The sequence below is a fragment of the Perca fluviatilis genome, chromosome 7 (assembly GCF_010015445.1).
Source record: "Perca fluviatilis chromosome 7, GENO_Pfluv_1.0, whole genome shotgun sequence".
NCBI lineage: Eukaryota > Metazoa > Chordata > Actinopteri > Perciformes > Percidae > Perca > Perca fluviatilis.
This window is the reverse complement of record NC_053118.1, coordinates 36,970,166-36,991,830: the sequence shown is the minus strand read 5'-3', so window position 1 is coordinate 36,991,830 and position 21,665 is coordinate 36,970,166. Positions and strand designations below refer to the sequence as shown.

At 42.4% G+C, this 21,665-nt stretch overlaps 1 protein-coding gene across 1 annotated transcript in view; it reads left to right on the top strand.

Annotated features, from left to right (window-relative positions):
* col6a4a (collagen, type VI, alpha 4a) overlaps window positions 1-21,665 on the top strand; it is a 98,688-nt gene that overhangs the window by 34,921 nt on the left and 42,102 nt on the right. The window contains exons 4-16 of the mRNA XM_039806175.1: window positions 773-1,369; window positions 2,104-2,691; window positions 3,144-3,713; window positions 5,518-6,138; window positions 8,740-9,300; window positions 10,147-10,704; window positions 13,339-13,917; window positions 14,617-15,195; window positions 16,145-16,500; window positions 17,550-17,628; window positions 18,553-18,698; window positions 21,201-21,293; window positions 21,555-21,608. Of these exons, the coding sequence (XP_039662109.1) occupies window positions 773-1,369; window positions 2,104-2,691; window positions 3,144-3,713; window positions 5,518-6,138; window positions 8,740-9,300; window positions 10,147-10,704; window positions 13,339-13,917; window positions 14,617-15,195; window positions 16,145-16,500; window positions 17,550-17,628; window positions 18,553-18,698; window positions 21,201-21,293; window positions 21,555-21,608 (5,381 nt within the window). The remainder of the gene's footprint in view (window positions 1-772; window positions 1,370-2,103; window positions 2,692-3,143; window positions 3,714-5,517; window positions 6,139-8,739; window positions 9,301-10,146; window positions 10,705-13,338; window positions 13,918-14,616; window positions 15,196-16,144; window positions 16,501-17,549; window positions 17,629-18,552; window positions 18,699-21,200; window positions 21,294-21,554; window positions 21,609-21,665) is intronic.

Below are 21,665 nucleotides of genomic sequence, written 5' to 3'. Positions count from 1 at the left end.
AGCCGTGCAAAACAGTTTTTCCAGCGGTGGAGGACTTGTTGGAGTGTGTGAACACAGCGTCTTTCATTCCTTCAACCAGCTTCTTCAAAATGTCAAAAACCTGTTGATGTCCAAGTCTTTGATAATGTCGGCTGGCGAGAGGCCGTAAACTATCACAAACTGCAGTAAAAAACCCTGATTGAGGCGCAGATTCTGAATGCGCTGTATACATGTCTAAAGAATGCTTCTAAAAGCTGAACAATACCGTCACATCACACACGTCTTAAACTGAAAATGCCATATTCGGAAAAAGGTCTAATTCTGAATATCCAAACAGATAATGCCGTTCACATGACCTGTATCACATTCAGAATATTGTGATATTCGCAATAATAGTGGAATTTAAGTATGCATGTAAACATACTCACTGTCTGAAGGAAAAATGAACACCAGCTGTAAGCCACACAACTTCTGTTTCACTCTTTGCACACTTTTGCACCCAAGAGTCCACCTGAAGGTGAGTGCTTTCAGACTCGACCTCTGCAACCTGTGCACAAACTGTCCGCAACTTGACAACAACACTGCTCATTTTTTTTCTTCCTCTGGCTTGCACAAATCACAAGCGACCCGCCACCTCTGTCTGTAAATCACGCTGACACTTTTTCACCTCTGGCTGGCACTGGCTTTCTAAAAGAACCAAGAACTGCTCAGGTAGCAAGAGCTTTCCTTTGTAGCGCGCTTTAACTTCATATCTGCAAGACCGTCTCCATGACCTGACAACCTTCCCTCTCAGTCTGCACTCAAGAGGCTGTAGCCGACATTGTCTTCATGGTCGACGGCTCGTGGAGCATCGGCATGGAGAACTTCCAACAGATCCGCCAGTTTCTGTACACGCTGGTCAACAGCTTCGACGTCGGCCCCGAGCACATCCGCATCGGGCTGGTGCAGTACAGCACGACTCCTCGCACCGAGTTCCTGCTCAACACCTTTCAGAACAAGGCGGACATCCTGCAGTACATCAACACCCTGCCTTACATGGGGGGCGGCACCAATACGGGCCAAGGCTTGGACTTCATGCTGAATAATCACTTTGTGGCGGCAGCTGGAAGCCGCGGGGGCCAGAATGTGCCGCAGATCGCTGTGGTGATCACTGATGGCAAATCGCAGGACAACGTGGAGTCCCACGCCCAGGATCTGAAGAGAAGGGGAATCATTTTGTACGCAATTGGTATCAAAGATGCAGATGAAGAGCAGCTGAAAGAGATAGCCAAAAATCACGTCTACAGCGTGTCGGACTTTGCAGCACTGCAGGGAATTTCTCAGGGCATCGTCCATACCCTTTGCACGACGGTAGAGGAAGCCAAACGAGAACTCCTGCAAGTATCTCAAGGTAAAATGTGTCGTACTACATAGCTTGTGGCGATCTGACTTAACTTGCATCAAAGAAATGATACAGATATTACAAGTACTGGTTGTTGCCCAAAATGTTTTTGATTCTTCAGAAATATAAATGTCCAACCGAATTCACTCCGATTTCAGTAGGGCTGCAACTACCGATTAATTTCATTGTTGATTAATATGTTGATTATGTTCTGGGTGAATGGATTAGTAGTTTGTCTTTAATATGTCAGAAAATGGTGAAAAATGTGGATCAGTGTTTCCCAAAAAGCCCAAGATGACGTCCTCAAATGTCTTGTTTTGTCCCCAACTCAAACATATTCAGTTTCCTGTCCCAGAGGAGAGAAGACACTAGAACATATTCACATTTAGTTTTGCTTTGTTTTAAAAAAAACTCAAACTTATAGCCTGGAACTCACCATTGGCAGGGCTCAATCCGAGGGGTGGGATAAATGTTTTTCCAAACACTTTTGTTCGCCAGCAGCAGCCATTTTCATTTTGAAGTAGCAGGGATTAATTTAATAGTTGACAACTAATCGATTCATCTTTGCAGCTCTACATCTGAGTGTCCAAAAAAAAAAAAATCAACATTAGAGATGTTGGACAAAAAACAAAAAAAACAGTAAGAACACAGAATATAATGTATGTGCTCAAACAAACACATGCACACAAACAGGGGAATTAAATGTTTTTCAGCTTGCTGACTTTTTTCTCTTTCCTGTCCAGAATGTTCCAAAGCCACTGTGGCCGACATCGTCTTCCTGGTCGACGGCTCCTCCAGCATCGGCGCCAACAACTTTCAGGAGATCAAGGTGTTTCTCCGAAGTGTCATCGCAGGCCTCGACATCGGCCCCGACAAAGTTCGGATAGGCGTGGCTCAGTACAGCGATGATTTTTACAAGGAGTTCCTGCTGAAGGATCACATGGACAAGAACTCGCTGCTGGCCGCCGTGGACGCATTTCCCTACCGACAAGGAGGCACGGAAACAGGCAAGGCCATCGACTTCCTCCTGCAGCAGTACTTCAAGGAGGACGCGGGGAGCCGAGCCAACCAACGGGTGCCTCAGATCGCTGTCGTCATCACCGATGGAGACTCCACGGACGATGTTATACAACCCGCCCAGCGCCTGAGGCAGCACGGAGTCATCGTGTTTGGTATCGGGGTAGGAGAAGCCAACCTGAAGCAGCTTGAGTCCATCGCTAACCGGCCACGAAAACGCTTCCTCCACTCCATCGATAGCTACCAGGCTCTGCAGAGGCTGACGGAGGGTCTGCTGAGGACTGTTTGTGTCTCAGTGGTAGATCAGGGGGAAGGTAAGGCAATCCTGAAGAACTTGGGGTGATGAAAATTAAAGTTCTTGTGAATACCTATCTTAAAAGTCCCATATAATGAAGTGAGTCGCCCTCAGCATTTGTTGTGTTCTAAGGGCTCCAGGGAATAAGCTCCCCGAGCTAAGTTAGTAACAAGCCTTTCTGGGACATGCATGCACACAGATGGAAAGAGAGAGGAGAGAGGAGCTCAGTGGGTCAAAGGAAGTCCCCTGGCAGTCTAAAGCTATAACAGCATAATTAGAGCTGGTGCAAGGCAGACCTGAGCCAGTTCTATAAGGGTTGGTAGATGAATCTGACGACTATGAAGAAAAGCAGAGAAGAGAAGGGGACCTTTAACGATTATGAATCAGTATTTTGTACAAAAAATGTGTGAGATGCGGATGCTTTGAGTTTGCAGTTGTACCAACTGTTTTTGTTGCTTTATTTTCTTATAGCCTTGGCAGAAACTTTCGCAGACATCTTCTTCCTGGTGGACAGCGGCGTGACTGCAGCAGAGTTCCAGCAGATCAGAACCGTCCTCGTACGACTGTCCAATCAAATGAACATCGGCGCGTCCGCCTACCGTCTGGGCTTGGCGCAGTACGGTAAAGACGTCAAGGTGGAATTTCTTCTTAACGCTCACCAAACCAAAGAGGAGACGCTGAAGGCTGTTAAGATTTTCCGCCAGCGCAGACTACCACCCAACGAGCCTCGCAAACTGGGCGGCGCATTGCAGTACGCCAGCACTCACTTTTTCACAAAGGAAGCAGGAAGCCGGGCGAGCGAAGGCTACCGAGAGTTCCTGGTTGTTATAAGTGGAAAAGACTCAGACGATTCGGTTTATAAGGAGTCACGTCTGATCAAAACATCCGGAATAACTGTGGTGGGGTTGAGCCTCGGTGCATCGGAGCAGGAAATGCGTGTCATAGCCACTGATCCGTACATTTACCAGTCTATCACCAACATTGTTCCCACACTGAGGGCTACCTTTGAAAACGAGGAAAAGCAGTTAACTCAAACTCTAGGTAAAGTATACCATACTTATTATTAATTAATCAGTTTGCGCACCTTTGAAAATGTGTTTTACAACAGATTATTCACAGGCACCCCCTTTTGGAGTGTTACCATTGAATGAAGTCTCAGATATGTGATCTGTTTCTTACTGACAGACGAGTAAACCAGTTTGATTACCTTGTTAGATTCCAGTTTAGGGGCTTGGAAACGCCAGAGCAGGGGCAATGAGAGGGGGAAACGCCAGAGCATGGGGAATGAGAGTGTGAAACGCCAGAACATGGGGGAATGAGAGGGGAAACGCCAGAGCAGGGGGAATGAGAGGGGGAAACGTAGCAGAAGATATTCCTTTTAAAATCAAAACATAGCAATGTAGATGGAGCCTCAGTCGCTCTGACTGGATTGGAATCAATGCAGCAAAAGTTAAAAAAAAATAGGTTTCGAGATTAGTGTTGCTGTTTATGTAAAATTCTCCCCTACCTATGTTATATACAGTACAGGCCAAAAGTTTGGACACACCTTCTCATTCAATGCGTTTCCTTTTTATTTTCATGACTATTTACATTGTAGATTCTCATATCAGAATGAATGAAAACTATTACATGACACATATAATTATAATATATTTTAGATTCTTAAAAGTAGCCACCCTTTGCTTTTTTATTAATAAGGGAAAAACTTCCACTAATTAACCCTGACAAAGCACACCTGTGAAGGTAAAACCATTTCAGGTGACTACCTCATGAAGCTCATTGAGAGAACACCAAGGGTTTGCAGAGTTATCAAAAAAAGCAAAGGGTGGCTACTTTGAAGAATCTAAAATATAAGACATGTTTTCAGCTATTTCACACTTTGTTAAGTACATAATTCCATATGTGTTCATTCATAGTTTTGATGCCTTCAGTGAGAATCTACAATGTAAATAGTCATGAAAATAAAGAAACACATTGAATGAGAAGGTGTGTCCAAACTTTTGGCCTGTACTGTAGGCTAACTTAAAAACAGTAACATCAGACAATGTTTGCACCTTTTTAGGTGTTGGGAGTAAATAATGTGTCGTCCTCAGCATTTCTTGTGTTCTGGTTTCAGAACGAGTAAGACATAAAACAGGATGTCGGCTCTACAGAAGTACTCTTTTACTTGGCAACTACGATGCTTTTCCCAAATGATGTACACATTTTTAGGCATTTTGATTTAAAATATTGTGAAAAAATAGTGCATAAAGCTGCTGTAAACTGGAAAAGAATCGTCTGACTCCACCAATCGGTAACAAGTACGCTCGTCTGTCAGCGAGAAACTGTTCACAAAACAGAATTTTATAGATTGTAAAAAGAGTATTTCTTCTCTCAGTCTGTGTTTTATATTGAAATGTATCTGAATGTTTGAGCAGCTCACGCGTTAATTGCAGGGTTCAACGTTAAGATGGGTATGTGAAAAATAATTCTACTTGCCTGAAGTCAATTTTTTTCTATCTCCTTTACAACTTGCATTTTATTTTATTTTTTTAAATCTCAAAAAAAAGTTAAACAAAAAAAGGTCAAAATCATCGAAAAGAACGCTGAAAAAAAGTATTAAATGTAGAAAAACATATACACATAACTCAATTATTGATTGCTCAACGGCACATTCAAATCATTCAACAAGAATTCTCCAATGGGGCGAGAGAACGATGACAACCCTGTAATATTTATTTATCCATGCGTCAGTTATATTTACTTGCCCGACGTGGCGTTTTACTTTCTGCGCGGGCCATCGGGCGAATCCCTTATTGCTAAACCGTGAATTGCTAATAACAATTTCATTATATTTCTTTTGCAGATTGCAAAGCAGCCAAACTGGCAGACGTCGTATTCATCGTCGACGAGTCTGGAAGCATCGGAAAGGAACGATTCCAGCTGGTGCGAACTTTCCTGCACTCGATGGTGAACGTTCTGGAAGTCAGTCAGTCCAAAGTGCGAGTGGGCATCGTGACGTACAACACCAAGGCCACGGCGCAGGTCTACCTCGACAGCTTCGATGACAAGAATGATTTGCTGAACTTCATCAAAATCCTGCCTTATCACGAAGGTGGAACGCACACCGGAGAGGCCCTAAAGTTCACCCAGGAGAGGGTTTTTATCGACAAACGAGGAAGCAGAAAGGACAAGGGCGTCCAGCAGGTGGCGGTGGTCATCACAGACGGGGAATCCCAGGACAACGTGAGCACCGCGGCGTATAATCTTCGGCGGGATGGTGTCACGATTTACGCAATTGGAGTCGAAAATGCCAACGAGGCCCAGTTGGTAGAAATGGCATCGTATCCCCCCCATAAGCACAAGTTTATCGTGGACAGTTTTGCCAAGTTGAAGTCGCTGGAGCAGAGCCTGCAGAAAACCATGTGCCAAAACATCCTTCAGCAAGCGTTCTCCGTCAGTACGAGAACAACTGCCATCAAAGAAGGTCAGAACCAGTGTTTGTTATAGAATTGGCCTCGCTCAATATGTGTAAAAATATGTTTTTAGTCAAAGTTCCTATGACATGCTGCTTTTTGGATGCTTTTAGGCCTTAGTGGTCCCCTAATACTGTATTTGAAGTCTCTTTTATATAGACCTTAGTGGTCCCCTATTACTGTATCTGAAGTCTCTTTTATATAGACCTTAGTGGTCCCCTAATACTGTATCTGAAGTCTCTTTTATATAGACCTTAGTGGTCCCCTAATACTGTATCTGAAGTCTCTTTTATATAGACCTTAGTGGTCCCCTAATACTGTATCTGAAGTCTCTTTTATATAGACCTTAGTGGTCCCCTAATACTGTATCTGAAGTCTCTTTTATATAGACCTTAGTGGTCCCCTAATACTGTATCTGAAGTCTCTTTTATATAGGCCTTAGTGGTCCCCTAATACTGTATCTGAAGTCTCTTTTATATAGGCCTTAGTGGTCCCCTAATACTGTATCTGAAGTCTCTTTTATATAGACCTTAGTGGTCCCCTAATACTGTATCTGAAGTCTCTTTTATATAGACCTTAGTGGTCCCCTAATACTGTATCTGAAGTCTCTTTTATATAGACCTTAGTGGTCCCCTAATACTGTATCTGAAGTCTCTTTTATATAGACCTTAGTGGTCCCCTAATACTGTATCTGAAGTCTCTTCTATATAGACCTTAGTGGTCCCCTAATACTGTATCTGAAGTCTCTTTTATATAGACCTTAGTGGTCCCCTAATACTGTATCTGAAGTCTCTTTTATATAGACCTTAGTGGTCCCCTAATACTGTATCTGAAGTCTCTTTTATATAGACCTTAGTGGTCCCCTAATACTGTATCTGAAGTCTCTTTTATATAGACCTTAGTGGTCCCCTAATACTGTATCTGAAGTCTCTTTTATATAGACCTTAGTGGTCCCCTAATACTGTATCTGAAGTCTCTTTTATATAGGCCTTAGTGGTCCCCTAATACTGTATCTGAAGTCTCTTTTATATAGACCTTAGTGGTCCCCTAATACTGTATCTGAAGTCTCTTTTATATAGACCTTAGTGGTCCCCTAATACTGTATCTGAAGTCTCTTTTATATAGGCCTTAGTGGTCCCCTAATACTGTATCTGAAGTCTCTTTTATATAGACCTTAGTGGTCCCCTAATACTGTATCTGAAGTCTCTTTTATATAGACCTTAGTGGTCCCCTAATACTGTATCTGAAGTCTCTTTTATATAGGCCTTAGTGGTCCCCTAATACTGTATCTGAAGTCTCTTTTATATAGACCTTAGTGGTCCCCTAATACTGTATCTGAAGTCTCTTTCCTGAAATTCAGCCTTGGTGCAGAATTATAGCCACTAGAGCCAGTCCCACAATTAGCTTTCCTTAGGATGTGCCATTTCTGTGTCTGTAGCTTTAAATGCTATTGAGGAGGAGAGGGGGGGACAAGGTGGAGGGTGGGGATGTGGCCTTGACCAACTGCCATGCTTTGCTTGTTTTCAAGCCATGATGTCTCTCTGTTTCTTATGGGCGGGCCAAATTCTCTGGGCGGGCAGATCAGAGAAAGGGGAGGTAACCTTTCCCCTTCTGACGACATATAGGGAAGATTCCAGATCGGCCCATCTGAGCTTTCATCACTAGCCACATTTTTTATTAGTTTTTTTTAACTTTACTTTAATTTCAACTCCTCTGGTTTGTTTGGCGCTGTTCCGTTCGTCTTCTCCGTTTCAGCGTTGTTTGTAATCGATACCACACGCTAGGCATGTAGCACACAGTAATACGACATGCCACATCATAAGTGTTCATGGGAAATGTAGGAAGTGTTGCTAGATAAAGATTACATTTCCTAGCCAAAAACACACAAAACCGCCCAAATTTCTTAGCGTAAAACAGACTAATCTGGAAACATTTCTGCAGCCTGCTGTGAGTTATTTGCTTCATTCATCAACGGCCAAAATGGCTAGTAACCTGCCAAAGTTAATTTTTACCCGCATTTGGCAGGTTGGGGGTTTTAAATTTAAAGCCTTGCCCGTGTGTTTCATATCAAAATGTTTAGGACAAACTCAGCTTTATGGAAACTGAGGCCCTAATTTGTCAGGAGCAATGTGTAGAGATAAGTTGGCCCTAAAGCTGTAAAAGTTGAAGTTGGGTTTTTTAAATTCTTCAAATCTTTACTCATATGGAAGAATTGTTTTGGAGCTTGAAATGAGTCCTAAGTTCTCAAAAGTAATGTAAAATATGAATGAAATAGTAGATAAATGTGTGTCCGTCACTCTACTTTCACCATAGAGGGACTCAATACCGTGTGCTCTCTTCTCTGTCTCCTTATTGGCCGTGTAAGTGACGTGTCATCTCACAACAAAAAGGACGCCAAAGCTTAGATTCAGCCAATTCTGGGAATATCTAAACCACATTTCTGTGCTGTATAATCGCTGAGATATTGATAGAGACGCGCCCACACGTCCTTTGTCCCCAGAGGGTTAATAGCATAGACCATTGAGTAATTGCAGGTAAATGTAGTATAAAGCTGATGCTTTGGGAAAAGAGCTAATAATATCTTTTGATAAAATGTGTTTTTCCTTTTCCAGGCTGCGTACAAACGGATGAGGCGGACATCTTCTTTCTGATTGATCATTCAGGAAGCATTCATCCCAACGACTTCCAAGACATGAAGACGTTCATCATCGAGTTTCTACGCACCTTCCGTATCGGGCCCCAACATGTCCGTATTGGGGTTGCAAAATTCGCGGATTCGCCAGACTTAGAGTTTGATGTGAAAGACTACACAGATACCACGACTTTGGAGAAAGCCGTGGAGAATATTCAGCAACTAGGAGGAGGGACCGAGACAGGAAGGGCGCTGGAATTCATGGGCCCAATCTTTGAGCAAGCGGTGTTGTCTCGCGGTCACAAAGTCCCAGAGTACCTGGTGGTCATCACAGATGGAAAATCCACTGACAAGGTCAAAGTTCCCGCAGAGAAACTGAGGGCGCACGGCGTCACCGTGTACGCCGTCGGCGTGAAGGATGCAGATGAAAATGAGCTGCAAGAGATTTCCGGCAACGCCAAAAGGACCTTCTTTGTCAATAATTTCGATGCTTTGATTCCCATCAAGAACGAAATCATCACAGACATCTGTTCTGAAGACGGTAAGGAAAACGGGGGTACTGTTTCAATTTTAGGGAGTGTCAAACTCACTTTCACTGAGTGAGAATCACACCATATGATGGTTTATTTTAGGGATGCACCAAATCCAGATCCAAATCCTCAGCTGAAGCTAAACTGGAGGCGGTGAATGGTTCATCTCTGATTTGTGGTCAACACGTTAACTGGTGGACCAGAGAGCCCCAGCACCCTATGTTTTCTACATTAGACCACACACCACTTTGTGCCTCTGTAAATGTGCTTATCCCTTAAAGAAGTCTAAATATTTGCAAAAGGTAACTCATAAATATTCTAGGAGACCTGAAAGAACGTGCCTGTCATTTTGATGGTTGTGTTTTTGAAAAACATATTTTGCAATCTTGAAGTCTTTCGTCTTCTGCCTGTTGTCTCGGATGAAAACCATCCCCTCGGCATTTTCTAAACGCTCGTGCCTATGAGCATTTAGAAAATGGCGAGGGGATGGTCTTCATCCAAGACATAGGAAATGACTGGCAACTTCTCCTAAACGATTGGCTCTCGAAACTGGACGTTGGTTGGAATTGAAAGAGGAGACAAGGATGACATAAACGTATATATTCCCCATAAAATGAAAGTACTTATTTATATAATTCGTGGGGAAAACCAAGTTTGCAGAACACCGTGTTGTACCGAATATAGTGAGTCTGCGCTACATCAAATGAGAATTAAATGATTGGTGTGTGTTGCCCTTTTACTACTACTAAAAGTTCGTTAGAATTGACACATAAAAGCATTGTTTGGGTCCAAAGGAAAGATAAGCAGAAAGAAAAGAGTACCATTACTCTTACCTGTCTGTGCTCCCGTGTCCACAGCTTGCAAAGATGTACCAAGCGACCTCCTTTTCTTGATCGACAGCTCTGGGAGCATCTATCCAAAAGACTACGAGAAAATGAAAGAGTTCATGAAAGCCGTCATCAGCAAGTCCTTCATCGGGAAGAATGAGGTGCACGTCGGCGTCATGCAGTTCAGCAACGTGCAACAACTAGCGTTCCCCCTCACCCGTTACTTTAGCAAGGAAGAAATGTCGGCAGCCATCAACGAGATGCAGCAGATCGGCGGAGGCACGCTCACAGGCGAAGCCATCACGGATGTGTCGCAGTACTTCGATGAAGGCAGCGGAGGGCGCCCTGGCATGAGGCAGAGGCTGGTGGTGATAACGGACGGCGAGGCCCAAGACGAGGTCAAAGGCCCCGCTGAGGCTCTGAGGGAAAAGGGAGTGGTGGTGTACGCCATTGGAGTGGTGGACGCCAACACCACCCAGTTGCTTGAGATCAGCGGCTCCCCAGACAGGGTGTATGCGGAGAGGGACTTTGATGCTCTGAAGGATTTGGAGAGCCAGCTGACTTTGGAGCTCTGCGATCCAGAGAGAGGTAAGAGCAGTCTGGCAGGGACTATCCCGAAATATCAGATCATTTAAAGCATGTAAAGACACAGATTCCTACTCATTTTTTTCTTTAACTCTGGTTGCTTACACACCTGTGCTGTTTGATCCGTTTTAACCGAACCCTGGAGCATTTGGTCCAATGGTCCGGTTGGTTTGATGCGGTGTGAAAGCTAATTCGAATTCTGGTGTGGTTCAAACAAACACACTCTGGTCCGCTTGAAACCGGAGGTCTCGGTGCTCTAGAGTTTGGTTCACTTCAGGTGGGAATGCAATTACTAGACTGCAGTTTCAACTTTGCACACAATTTATGGACTTAATCTAACTAAATCCCAATACATGACAAAATAACGCCAACATTTTCCTATTTACATGTTGTGATTTGTATAGTCACAGCGTGTACAAATAACAAGGTCACATGAGACACAGCCATCTTCTAACCGTATACATACTGGGAACTATATTCTCAGAAGGTGAAGCACTGCTACTTCTGCTACTTGGGCGGAGTGATTTCCTTGCAGCACCTGAGAAGCCCCGTGGTGAGGAGCAGAGAGTGGTGCTTTTCAGGTGTTGAGTATATGACTCCGCCCAAGTAGCAGTGCTTCGCCTTTCTGAGAATATAGTTCCCAGTATGTATACGGTTAGAAGATGGCTGTGTGTCATGTGACCTTGTTATTTGTACACGCTGTGACGATACAAATCACAACATGGAAATAGGAAAATGTTGGCGTTATTTTGTCACTTATTGGGAGCAGTAGGCTGCTGGGGGATCCTCTGGGGGATACAGTGAATAAGACAAAGTCCCAATAAGTCGGCGTGTTCCTTTAATGTTCAATCTGTTCAATAAAATAATGTTGATTGATTTTCTTTCTGTTTTTTAAATTCCTAAACGTTCCTGCTACCTTTCCCTCTGACTACCTTTTGCTACATTTCCCTCTGACCCCGTTTGCTCTGTCCTTTTCTGCTCTCTGTCTTTCATTTATTATTTTTTTTCCTTGCTTGTTGGATCTGTATTTTTACAAATGTTTATCATTTGAAGCACTTTGTGACTTTGTTTGTAAAAGAAAAAAAATTGTACTCAAGTAAAAGTACTGTTACTTCAGAATAATATGACTCAAGTAAAAGTAAAAAGTAGCCATCAAAATAATTACTTGAGTAAGAGTAAAAAAGTACTCGGTGAAAAAACTACTCAAGTACTGAGTAACTGTCGAGTAACGTCTGATTTATTTTTTAACATAAGCATTCAATCAGACGGACAAAAATACAAAATAATCATCTTTAGGCAAATTATAGTTCATCCAATCAATAAAATAAATAAAAATTAATTAATTACAAAATAGCTTACATTAAAATAATCCAGGTAAATTCAAGTACTTAAAAAATAAAATACATAAAATAATAATACATAAAAATAAATAAGCACAAGTAAAACAAATTTCCAAACCTACTTTATTTTACCAGGCTCTGCAGGCAGAACTAGAACAAGGTAATGGAGCTGCTGTTTGGCACTTTTACTAAGGTAACCATGCTTTCATTATGAGGCCAGAGGCCTGTACTATGAAGCAAGATTTGGGGTTAACAGCTAACTTCAGGTTCAACCCAGGGTCTTCTTTATCACGAAGGTGGATCACTTGATACCGGGTTCAATGCCGCGGGTAACTCATGCTGGACGCCTAACCTGGTCGGGAGCAGGTTATGTTGGAGATCAGAGATCAACCGGTGTAAAAGCACCGCCTACTGACCAATCAATAGGCCTACTCGATTGATAACGGCATCACCGTTCTTATAGAAGATCGAGGCGGAGCTCGCTGCGCGGAGGAGAGGAGAGAGAGAGAGAGAGAGAGAGAGAGAGAGAGAGAGAGAGAGAGAGACGGGGAAAATGTGCGCTCATAAAAGTTAAAACATTTAGAGACAAACATTCCCTGATGGGTATATTTATGAAATATATAGATTTGAATGGGAGGGAATTACATATCGGCTATTTCTCTGCTTCTTGAGCCAACAAGACGCCCGGTTTGAATTATGTTTTTATATTTTTTATTTGCTCACGACGCGCTTCCACTGGCAGGATTGCAACTGAAATAATAGGCTAATTACGGCAGTTTATGGAAAGCACAAGGATCAGACCTTGGTCCTGACTGATGGGGAAGTGATATTGATAAGTGTTGATTTACGCATCAGCGCGCCGTCTATTTTTGTTGCCAGCTGACGAGACTGCACAACTACGTTTGATTGGTGAACAGTACGCGTCGGTAGAGCCTTTTTTGGGGAAGTGTTTTTTTTTTTTTTTTTTTTTTTTTCTCTTCTCTCTCTCTCTCTAAAATAAAACATTAAAATGAGGCGTACGTGGGGAATACAAACAATGACGCGTAGAATACCAAAGAAGTAAAAAGAAAAGTAACGAGCTCATTGTAGCCCAATGTAGCGGAGTAAGACTACAGTTTCTTCTTCACAAATCTACTCAAGTAAAAGTAAAAAGTATAGTGATTTAAAACTACTCCTAGAAGTATAATTTTTTCAAAAACTTACTCAAGTAAATGTAACGGAGTAAATGTAACTCGTTACTACCCACCTCTGGTGGTAACTTATTATTATTATTATTTATTTTTTTATTTCCAACCAGATTGTAAGAAGACAGAAGAAGCTGACATTATTTTCCTTGTGGACGGCTCCACAAGCATAACCCTCCCCAAGTTCAAAAGCATGCAGAAGTTCATGGAGTCAATGGTGAACCAAACCACAGTTGGCAAGGACCTGACTCGCTTCGGGGTCATTCTCTACTCCACCGATGCCAAATCTATTTTCACTCTGAAACAGTATAGCTCCAAACAGGAAGTTCTTAATGCAATTATGGCACTGAAGTCGCCATACGGAGACACCTACACCGGCAAAGCTTTGAAATACTCGTTAGAGTTCTTCAACAAAGAACATGGCGGTCGAGCGGATCTCAAGGTGCCACAGATTCTCATGGTGATCACAGACGGGGATGCTACCGACCGTAACAGTCTGGTTGCACCGTCCGTGGCACTGCGAGACAAAGGGGTCAGCGTCTTTAGTATCGGAGTCGAAGGAGCCAACAAGACACAGCTGGAGATCATGGCTGGACATGAAACTTCCAGAGTTTTCTACGTAGATAACTTTAAAGCCCTGGAAACTCTCTACAAGAATATTTCTCATGTCCTCTGCAATTCCACCAAGCCAGGTAAGTCAATTCACCCGCATATTGTTTCACTTTAACCTGATGGTATTTAGCAATGTAAAAATGTTTACCACTGGAATTTATTTTGTATAACCCAACAACAGCATGTCTTTCCAGCCTCACTTTCTTTCTCGCTATATTAGACCACCTTGAGTATAGAAAAAAATGGCTTTGCAAAGACTCATAGGAATAGTTCAAATGGATACATTTGAAGATACATAGGAGCAAGTGGTAATGTCTTTGAGTATTTAGGGGTAACCACTTCAAAGATTCATACAAGGAGCAGTGATGACTTTGATACGGACACCTTAGGTGCTCTCCATGTTTTTAAAAAGAAAGCAGTAAATCAATGAAAAGACCAAAGTTATTTGAAGGAAGTCACATGTTTGCTGAACTAGAACCAATTTTGAATAGAGGTAAACTTGTGTTGTTGGGAGTTCTAAATTTCAAATCTATTGGCACCAGATGTATAAATGACAGTGTCATCGGCATATAGATGTACTTGTGATGAATTGAGATACAATGCTATTGTAGACCAAAAATATTGGCATTGGTCAACGGAAGAGCTTGGAAAGAGCCTCCAATCACAAGGAAAGTTGAGTGTTCAAAGTTACCAGGAATAAATTCAAATGAACTTGAAGTCCGCCAAATAGTTTTCTTTTTTTTTCAATGTGGATACATTTCCTCTCTTTGCTTTTGCAGTTTGTGAAAAACAGCAGGCTGACCTGGTCTTCCTGTTGGATCAGTCTGGCAGCATTGACCAACAGGACTACACCACCATGAAGAAGTTCACCACAGACCTGGTGAACAGCTTCAAAGTCAGTGAAGATTTAGTGCGGGTAGGACTTGCCCAGTTCAGCGACACTTTCCAAGATGAGTTTTACCTCAACAAGTTCTACAGCGAGGAAGCCGTAACCAAGCACATTTTGGCAATGGAGCAGTTGGGCGGAGGCACCCTCATCGGATCGGCCCTGGATTCCATTAGGGATTATTTCGAGGCGTCACGGGGCGGCCGAAGATCTGACGGGATCTCCCAGAATCTGGTGCTGATCACAGACGGTGAGTCGCAGGATGATGTGGAGGACGCAGCCGACCGTCTCCGAGCTCTGGGGGTCGAGGTGTTTGTCATCGGCATCGGAGACGTCCACGACCTGCAGCTCCTGCAGATCACTGGCACCCCGGAGAGGTTGTTCACCGTGCGGAACTTCGGCAGCTTGGAAAACATCAAGCAAAAGGTGGTCGACACAATCTGCAAATCTAAACCCCACGAAGATGTTAAGGGTGAGTCAAAATATGTGACTTTGCTTCTTCTTTCCCAACATGTTCCTTTATGTCGGGGGTGTCAAACTCAATTTCACATCAAAAGCCAGACATGTAGTTTATTCACATGCTTTTATTTTGAAAAAGTCAAATATCGACTGTATTGCATGTCATCGCACTTACAGTTTGGTCGACATAAAGCCCCTAAAAAGTCAGCAAAAAAGTTCCTAAGCCATCATAGAATTTAGTAAATTAAGCAAAATGAAAATCTAATTTTTAAAAACAGGTTACCACACAGCCGACTCACAATAACTTGTTTCACAGCCTGAATATGTAAACTGTCTGGTTCTGTGATTTCTGAGTCTCAAAGTCAGCAAATCTGCCAAATTCTGCTTTGAGTGTCACGTAATTGCAGTTTGAAAAAACAGTTTCCTGTCTTTTTGGTTTGGTGCACAACTGGGCGGGCCAAAAGACACAAAAAGAGTTTGACACATGCTCTACATCCAGGACTTTAAATTAACTTTTTTTGATCACCAGCCAACACGGCTAGTAGATTTTTAAAGTTACCAGCCAATCGGATTTTTCACAGGCCACGTTTGTTTTTTTTCTAACTAACTTTACTTGAATTTCAGGTCCTCTGGTTTGTTTGAGGCTGTTCTGTTCTGCTTTTCTGTTGCAGCGTGGCTTGTAATCGATACCACACGCTAGGCACGTAGCCAACGGTTGTACGACATGTCACGACATGGTGTTAATAGGAAATGTAGGATTGGTGTTACAAGCAGTGTTGGCCAGAAAAAGATTGCTTTTCCAAGCCAAAGACTTTCTTGGCGGAAACATTTCTGCAGTTATTTGCTTCATTCATCACCGGCCAAATTGGCTAGTAACTTGTAAATGTTACCTGCTAAAGTTGATTTTTACCCACATTTGGTGGGTTGGCAGGTGTCAATTGACATGTTTCCCTTTGCTACAGGCTGCACCATCGATATCGCCATGGGATTCGATATATCTCGAAGGACCGGAGCTCTTGATCAGGTGCTGATTAGCGGCCACACCAAGCTCCAGACCTTCCTGCCAGAGATTGTCCGTTACGTTTCCTCCGTACAAGGCCTGTGCTGCGTCGGCCCCGCACCCGTCAAGACCAACATCGCCTTCCGAGTGGTGGGTCGGGATGGACGCTCCCTGTACGACTTCAACTTTGAGGGCTACAGCGCCGACGTGGTGAAGAAAGTAATGAGTGTGCAGTTGACACAGCCTACTTATTTCAACACCGCTATGCTGCAATCCTTCGCGCAGAAGTTCAGCGCCGAGTCCAGAGCTGGTGTTAAGGTGAGGCTGAGACGTACACAAACATACACAAAAAATGTAAAAGTTATTGTGTTGACATCCTTTTGTAAATTTTGTTTTTCTTTATTCATGTAGAGTTGAGTTGGAACTGAGAGTTTCAAAGTATTTCTTAGCATTTAGAATACTGTTTAAAAGATTAGGTTTAGGTGTTTTTCAACCTGGATCCTATTTTCCTATGTTTTTGTGTCTAAGTGACGGATAGGAACAACAATCTTTGAAATTGTTCCAAGAATATATATATATAGCATTAATGGACAAATGTTCAGCGTCAGTTAGCGTCCACTAAAAGTCCTGTTTTTGCCGCTGACAGACTCAGATTATTATTCTAAGTGTCTGACAACATTATGGAAAGGATCCCTACAGAGATGGACCTTTTTGTTAAAGAGTAAGATCCTTTTTGTTATTCAGGAAGTCAGGACAATTACTCAGTAATTCATTGTTCCCCATCCATATTGGATATCATTGGGATGCCAAACCACAAATCTGCCACCAATTTGGGATCAAACTAACCATGAAAAGTCATAACAAGTGCAAATTGGCCAGTGTTAAATCCTCCGGTCTATTACTTTTACTAGACACGTGTGTGTTACTGTGTGTGTGTGTGTGTGTGTGTGTGTTTGTGTTACTATGTGTCAATTAATATGCAGATTATTTTCTGGATGAATGATTGAGTTGTTTGGTCTGTAAAATGTCAGAAAATGGTGAAAAATGTGGATCAGTGTTTCCCAAAAAGCCCAAGATGACGTCCTCACACAACTCAAAGATATTCCGTTTACTGTCACAGAGGAGAGAAGAAACTAGAACAATATTCACATTTAACAAGCTGGAATCACACAAGTTTTGTGACTCAAACCGATCAATTATCAGAATAGTTGTTGATTAATTTAATAATTGACAACTACTCGATTAATCGTTGCAGCTTTAGTTGAGTGATTGATTGTGGCATTTAACCATTGTTAAGGAGATGGGATGTAGTTTTTTTATCAAGGATTTTAACAATAAAAGCACTCTAACTTGATCTCGTCCATCAGGTGCTGGTGATCTTCTCTGACGGACTCGATGAAGACGTGATGAAACTGGAACATGACTCCGATCTGCTGCGAAAGTCTGGTAAAATCTCCGAGAGGTTTTTTATGTGGAGATGGAACATGGTAGCCTGACAAGTCAGATCCACATCAAGATCTTGGGCCGATTCCAAAGACCGCTGTTCATCTTCTTTGTTTTCGAGTAGCAGGGAATTCACACGGAACCGTCGCAACTCTGCCATCATTATGTTAAGCCCCGCCCACCGACTCTATACACGGTGTGATTAGGGTTGGGTACCGTTTGGATTTTTATGATTACGATGCCAAACCGGTACTTTTAAAACGATTCCGATTCTTGAAAAACTGAAAAATTACATCAAAGAAAGGCTCTTTTATGGAGTTGTTTTTTTTAATTGAAAATTATTTAAATTTAACAATATATTAACATTTTAAAGTACTTAAATATATAATAAGAAAGAAAAAGAGTGCTATTTTTAACGTCCGTTTCGGAGCGACAGAGGGAAAATATTTCGGTCGACACATTAAGTGGAACCGTAATGAGGAACCGAAATTTGCGTTCTAATCCGCTCCGATTCCTACCGGTTGCGTGGGAACCTAGGGTTGGGTACCGAAACCCTAGATGTGATTGGCCTGACTAGAGTTTGGTTTTTCCTGTGTAATGTAGAGTTTTTCCTGCGTGTCTCTACTACGTGTAACGTTAGACAGCCAATCACAGCCATTACTAGATCTTGATAGAAGCATGCTGCGTGCTGATTGGCTCACTGATGCTGATGAGATTTACTCCTTAAGCCGCCTGATAGGCGGCAAAACCGCTCTGCGCGGGTTGTTCCACTGATTTGCTGTGGGGGAGAGCGGTGCTGGATTTGCCGCTTTGCGCTGCGCATAAAGGAGATTGTGTAGATCCATTATGGTCGCAGGCAATACAGAGGTTTGTAGAAAAATGACACATGTTAAATGTTTTCTTATTTGGTGTGTTTACTGTGTGCAGGGGTGAGCGCCCTGCTGACGGTGGCTCTGGAGGGGGTGCGTGACCCCGCCCAGCTGCAGATGGTGGAGTTTGGCCGAGGATTCGGCTACAAGCTTCCTCTCAGCATCGGCATGCAGAGCGTCGGCAGCACCATCCTCAAACAGATCGTAAGTCCGGCACGTTACTGCTGACATAGTCTCACATTGTCAGCTCTATCTCCACAGCGCTGTAGAGTAAAGGTCTGGCTACACCACAGATGCATTCTGGGATAGGAGGAAAAAAAACGCTGTAGGTTGTTTGCATTTCTTTAAACCAATCACAATCGGTCTTGGGCGGTGCTAAGCTCCGGACGGAGCGACGGTGGCTCTGCTAAACAGTCTCAGGAAGGAACTGGTTTTGGTGGAACATTTGCACCCCGCAAAAGCATTCGCCTAATTCAATATTAAAGTGCTCATATTCTGCTCATTTTCAGGTTCATAATTGTATTTAGAGGTTGTATCAGAATAGGTTTACATGGTTTCAAAAAACACACAATATTTTAGTTGTACTGCACATTGCTGCAGCTCCTCTTTTCACCCTGTGTGTTGAGCTCTCTGTTTTAGCTACAGAGTGAGACATCGCACTTCTGCCCATCTTTTTTGGGAGCCACACATGTGCAGTAGCTAGGTAAGGACTACTAGCCAGTCAGAAGCAGAGTATGAGGGCGTACCCTGACAGTAGCTAGGTAAGGACTACTAGCCAGTCAGAAGCAGAGTATGAGGGCGTGCCATGCTAGCAGCTAGGCGAGCATTATAACATTTGTTACTAAGTGACCATGTCTGTCTCTGAAGTAAAGGCTGGACTACAGTAGAGCTGTTTGGAGCAGTTGGTGAACAGTGTTTTCTGTTGGAGATGGTAAGACCTGTTGGGGGGGACTTTGGGCTGTTTCACTTTGTAAACCTATAACGTGCACAAAAAAAGATTAGTTAACTGTTGACACAATACAGTAATGTGAGATATTTAAATGAGCTGATACATGGTTAAACCTCCTTAGCTCTTACCAGTGTATCTCCGTGTGTACCTAATCCACAGCAATCCACCAATCGGTTCCAATACGTCCCAGTTAGAGAGGAAACGCCCTAAACATATTCTTTATACATCTTTACAATCATTCCCTTAAAGAACCGAGCAGGCCTGCCTTATTGCACCATCCAAATGTTCTTCAAAACTTGCCATTTTCAGCGTGTAGCTCGCTAGCTCCAAGGTTGTTGTTGTTGAGAGCGGACATCGGCCAACACATTCACATCAGGTGCAAAACAATTGTACCAAAACGGTGTCTGTTGCTTGTAGAGCGATAGGCTTTCTTTTTACATTTGATCTCTACAAGAGAATAAAAAAAACCTTCAATCTAAGATAAAATCTAGAGGGTTGGAGGGTTTTCCTGTCCTGGCCTGTCTGTTGGCAGGAATGGGAACTAGAAAAAGGAAAAGCCTCAGGGGCGTGTTGTTTGAAGGAAATATGTAATTACTCAACATGAGAAGGAAAAGCCATTGGCAAAGAAGTATCCAGTTAACTTGTCCCAGCGTCTGATATTTTTAAGTTGCAAGATATTCTAACTTTTCTATAAATGTACTTGTGTGTGTCTCTACAAAGAGTAAAAACACGGCTTCAATGAAAAATCATTTGTCGTGAATATTGTTTGACCAAAAAAAAGAAGAAAAAGTTTGGTAAACCAAATTTTGTTTTGTGAAAAAAAATATTCTATAGTATTTTGGTTTTGTTTTAATAATGAGCATTTTATTGAAGATTTGAGCGAGGAAACAAAGACAGACAAGCATCACTTAACTTACTTAAGACGAAAAGAGACACAAAAACACAAACTGCCTTTAATGTCTCAGCAGTATCCAATAAGACTTTAAAGATAAATACAGTTATTAAAAGTGCTGTAGGTAGGATTGGGAAGATCCAGGACTTAGCCAAAGAATTTGAACATCGACATCGAACATCGACAATATATGTGAACATCGACAATATATATCGGCTGTAGGTGGAGCCTCTGGCTCCACCTATATAGCCACCTATATTTAAGTCGGTAAACGAATATCAAACACAAATGTTAATTTCAAGGATTTAAGTGAGCAAAAAAAGATTTTAACTGTATAATATTACTCATTCTCCCGGCAGTAAACTCTCAAATCTGTTTTTGTTTTTATAAATAAGCTCCATAGACATAAACCATAAAGTGTGTATTAGTTTCAGTGTTTTTCCAAGACTTCGGTGTGTGGATTTGTTTTTCGATAAAAAACAAAAAATGCAATTTGACAGAATTTTGGACTATCGTTATCACCATACCTTTGTCTAAAACTTTGGAAAAGCTAGAGCACATAATAAACTAGTGAATTCAATGAAGAAATTGTGGTGTGAAGACAAAACTTGCTAAAGAAGTCCAACTACAATCATTGGATCCGAGAAAAGTCTTTTAGTTATTTTCATGCTTTTTTCAAAGTTTTTGGCACTTATTTTTGCTGTTTTTGGCGCTTTTCCGCGGCATTCCACATTCATTCAGCTTAGGTGCTGAAAAACACGGCTCGGGTGCTGCACCTAAGACTTCTAATGGTAGGGAAAACCCTGAGTTTGTGTTTATGGTTGTCTCCTCTGCTCTCTCTCTCTCTCGCTCTCTCTCTTTGCAGGACACGGTGTCAGATAGGGAGTGCTGTGGCGTCATGTGCAAATGTTCGGGACATGAAGGCAGCCGGGGCATTCGGGGCCCCCCGGGGTCAAAGGTGACTGAAATACACACCTTTTAAAATTTAAACATGATGTCAGGAACGTTTGGGAAAAGGTGTTAAAAAGCTAAATAGAAGACTGGTCTGAGCTGAGAGCTAGCAGACACTCGCAACAGGCCCACTTCAACTTTGGATATTTCAAAGTAAAGGCAATTCAATTCAACTGTTACTGTCATGCATTCAGAGGTCAATATTAAATAAGTGTGTGTGTGTGTGTGTGTGTGTGTGCGTGTGTGTGTGTGTGTTTTCTGTGAACAGGGCGTGTCGGGACAGAAGGGATTCCCCGGTTTCCCAGGAGACGAGGGCACAGCTGTAAGTGTTGCTTCACTTTACACTTTAAACATACTGACTCCAGTTTTTTTTTTTTTT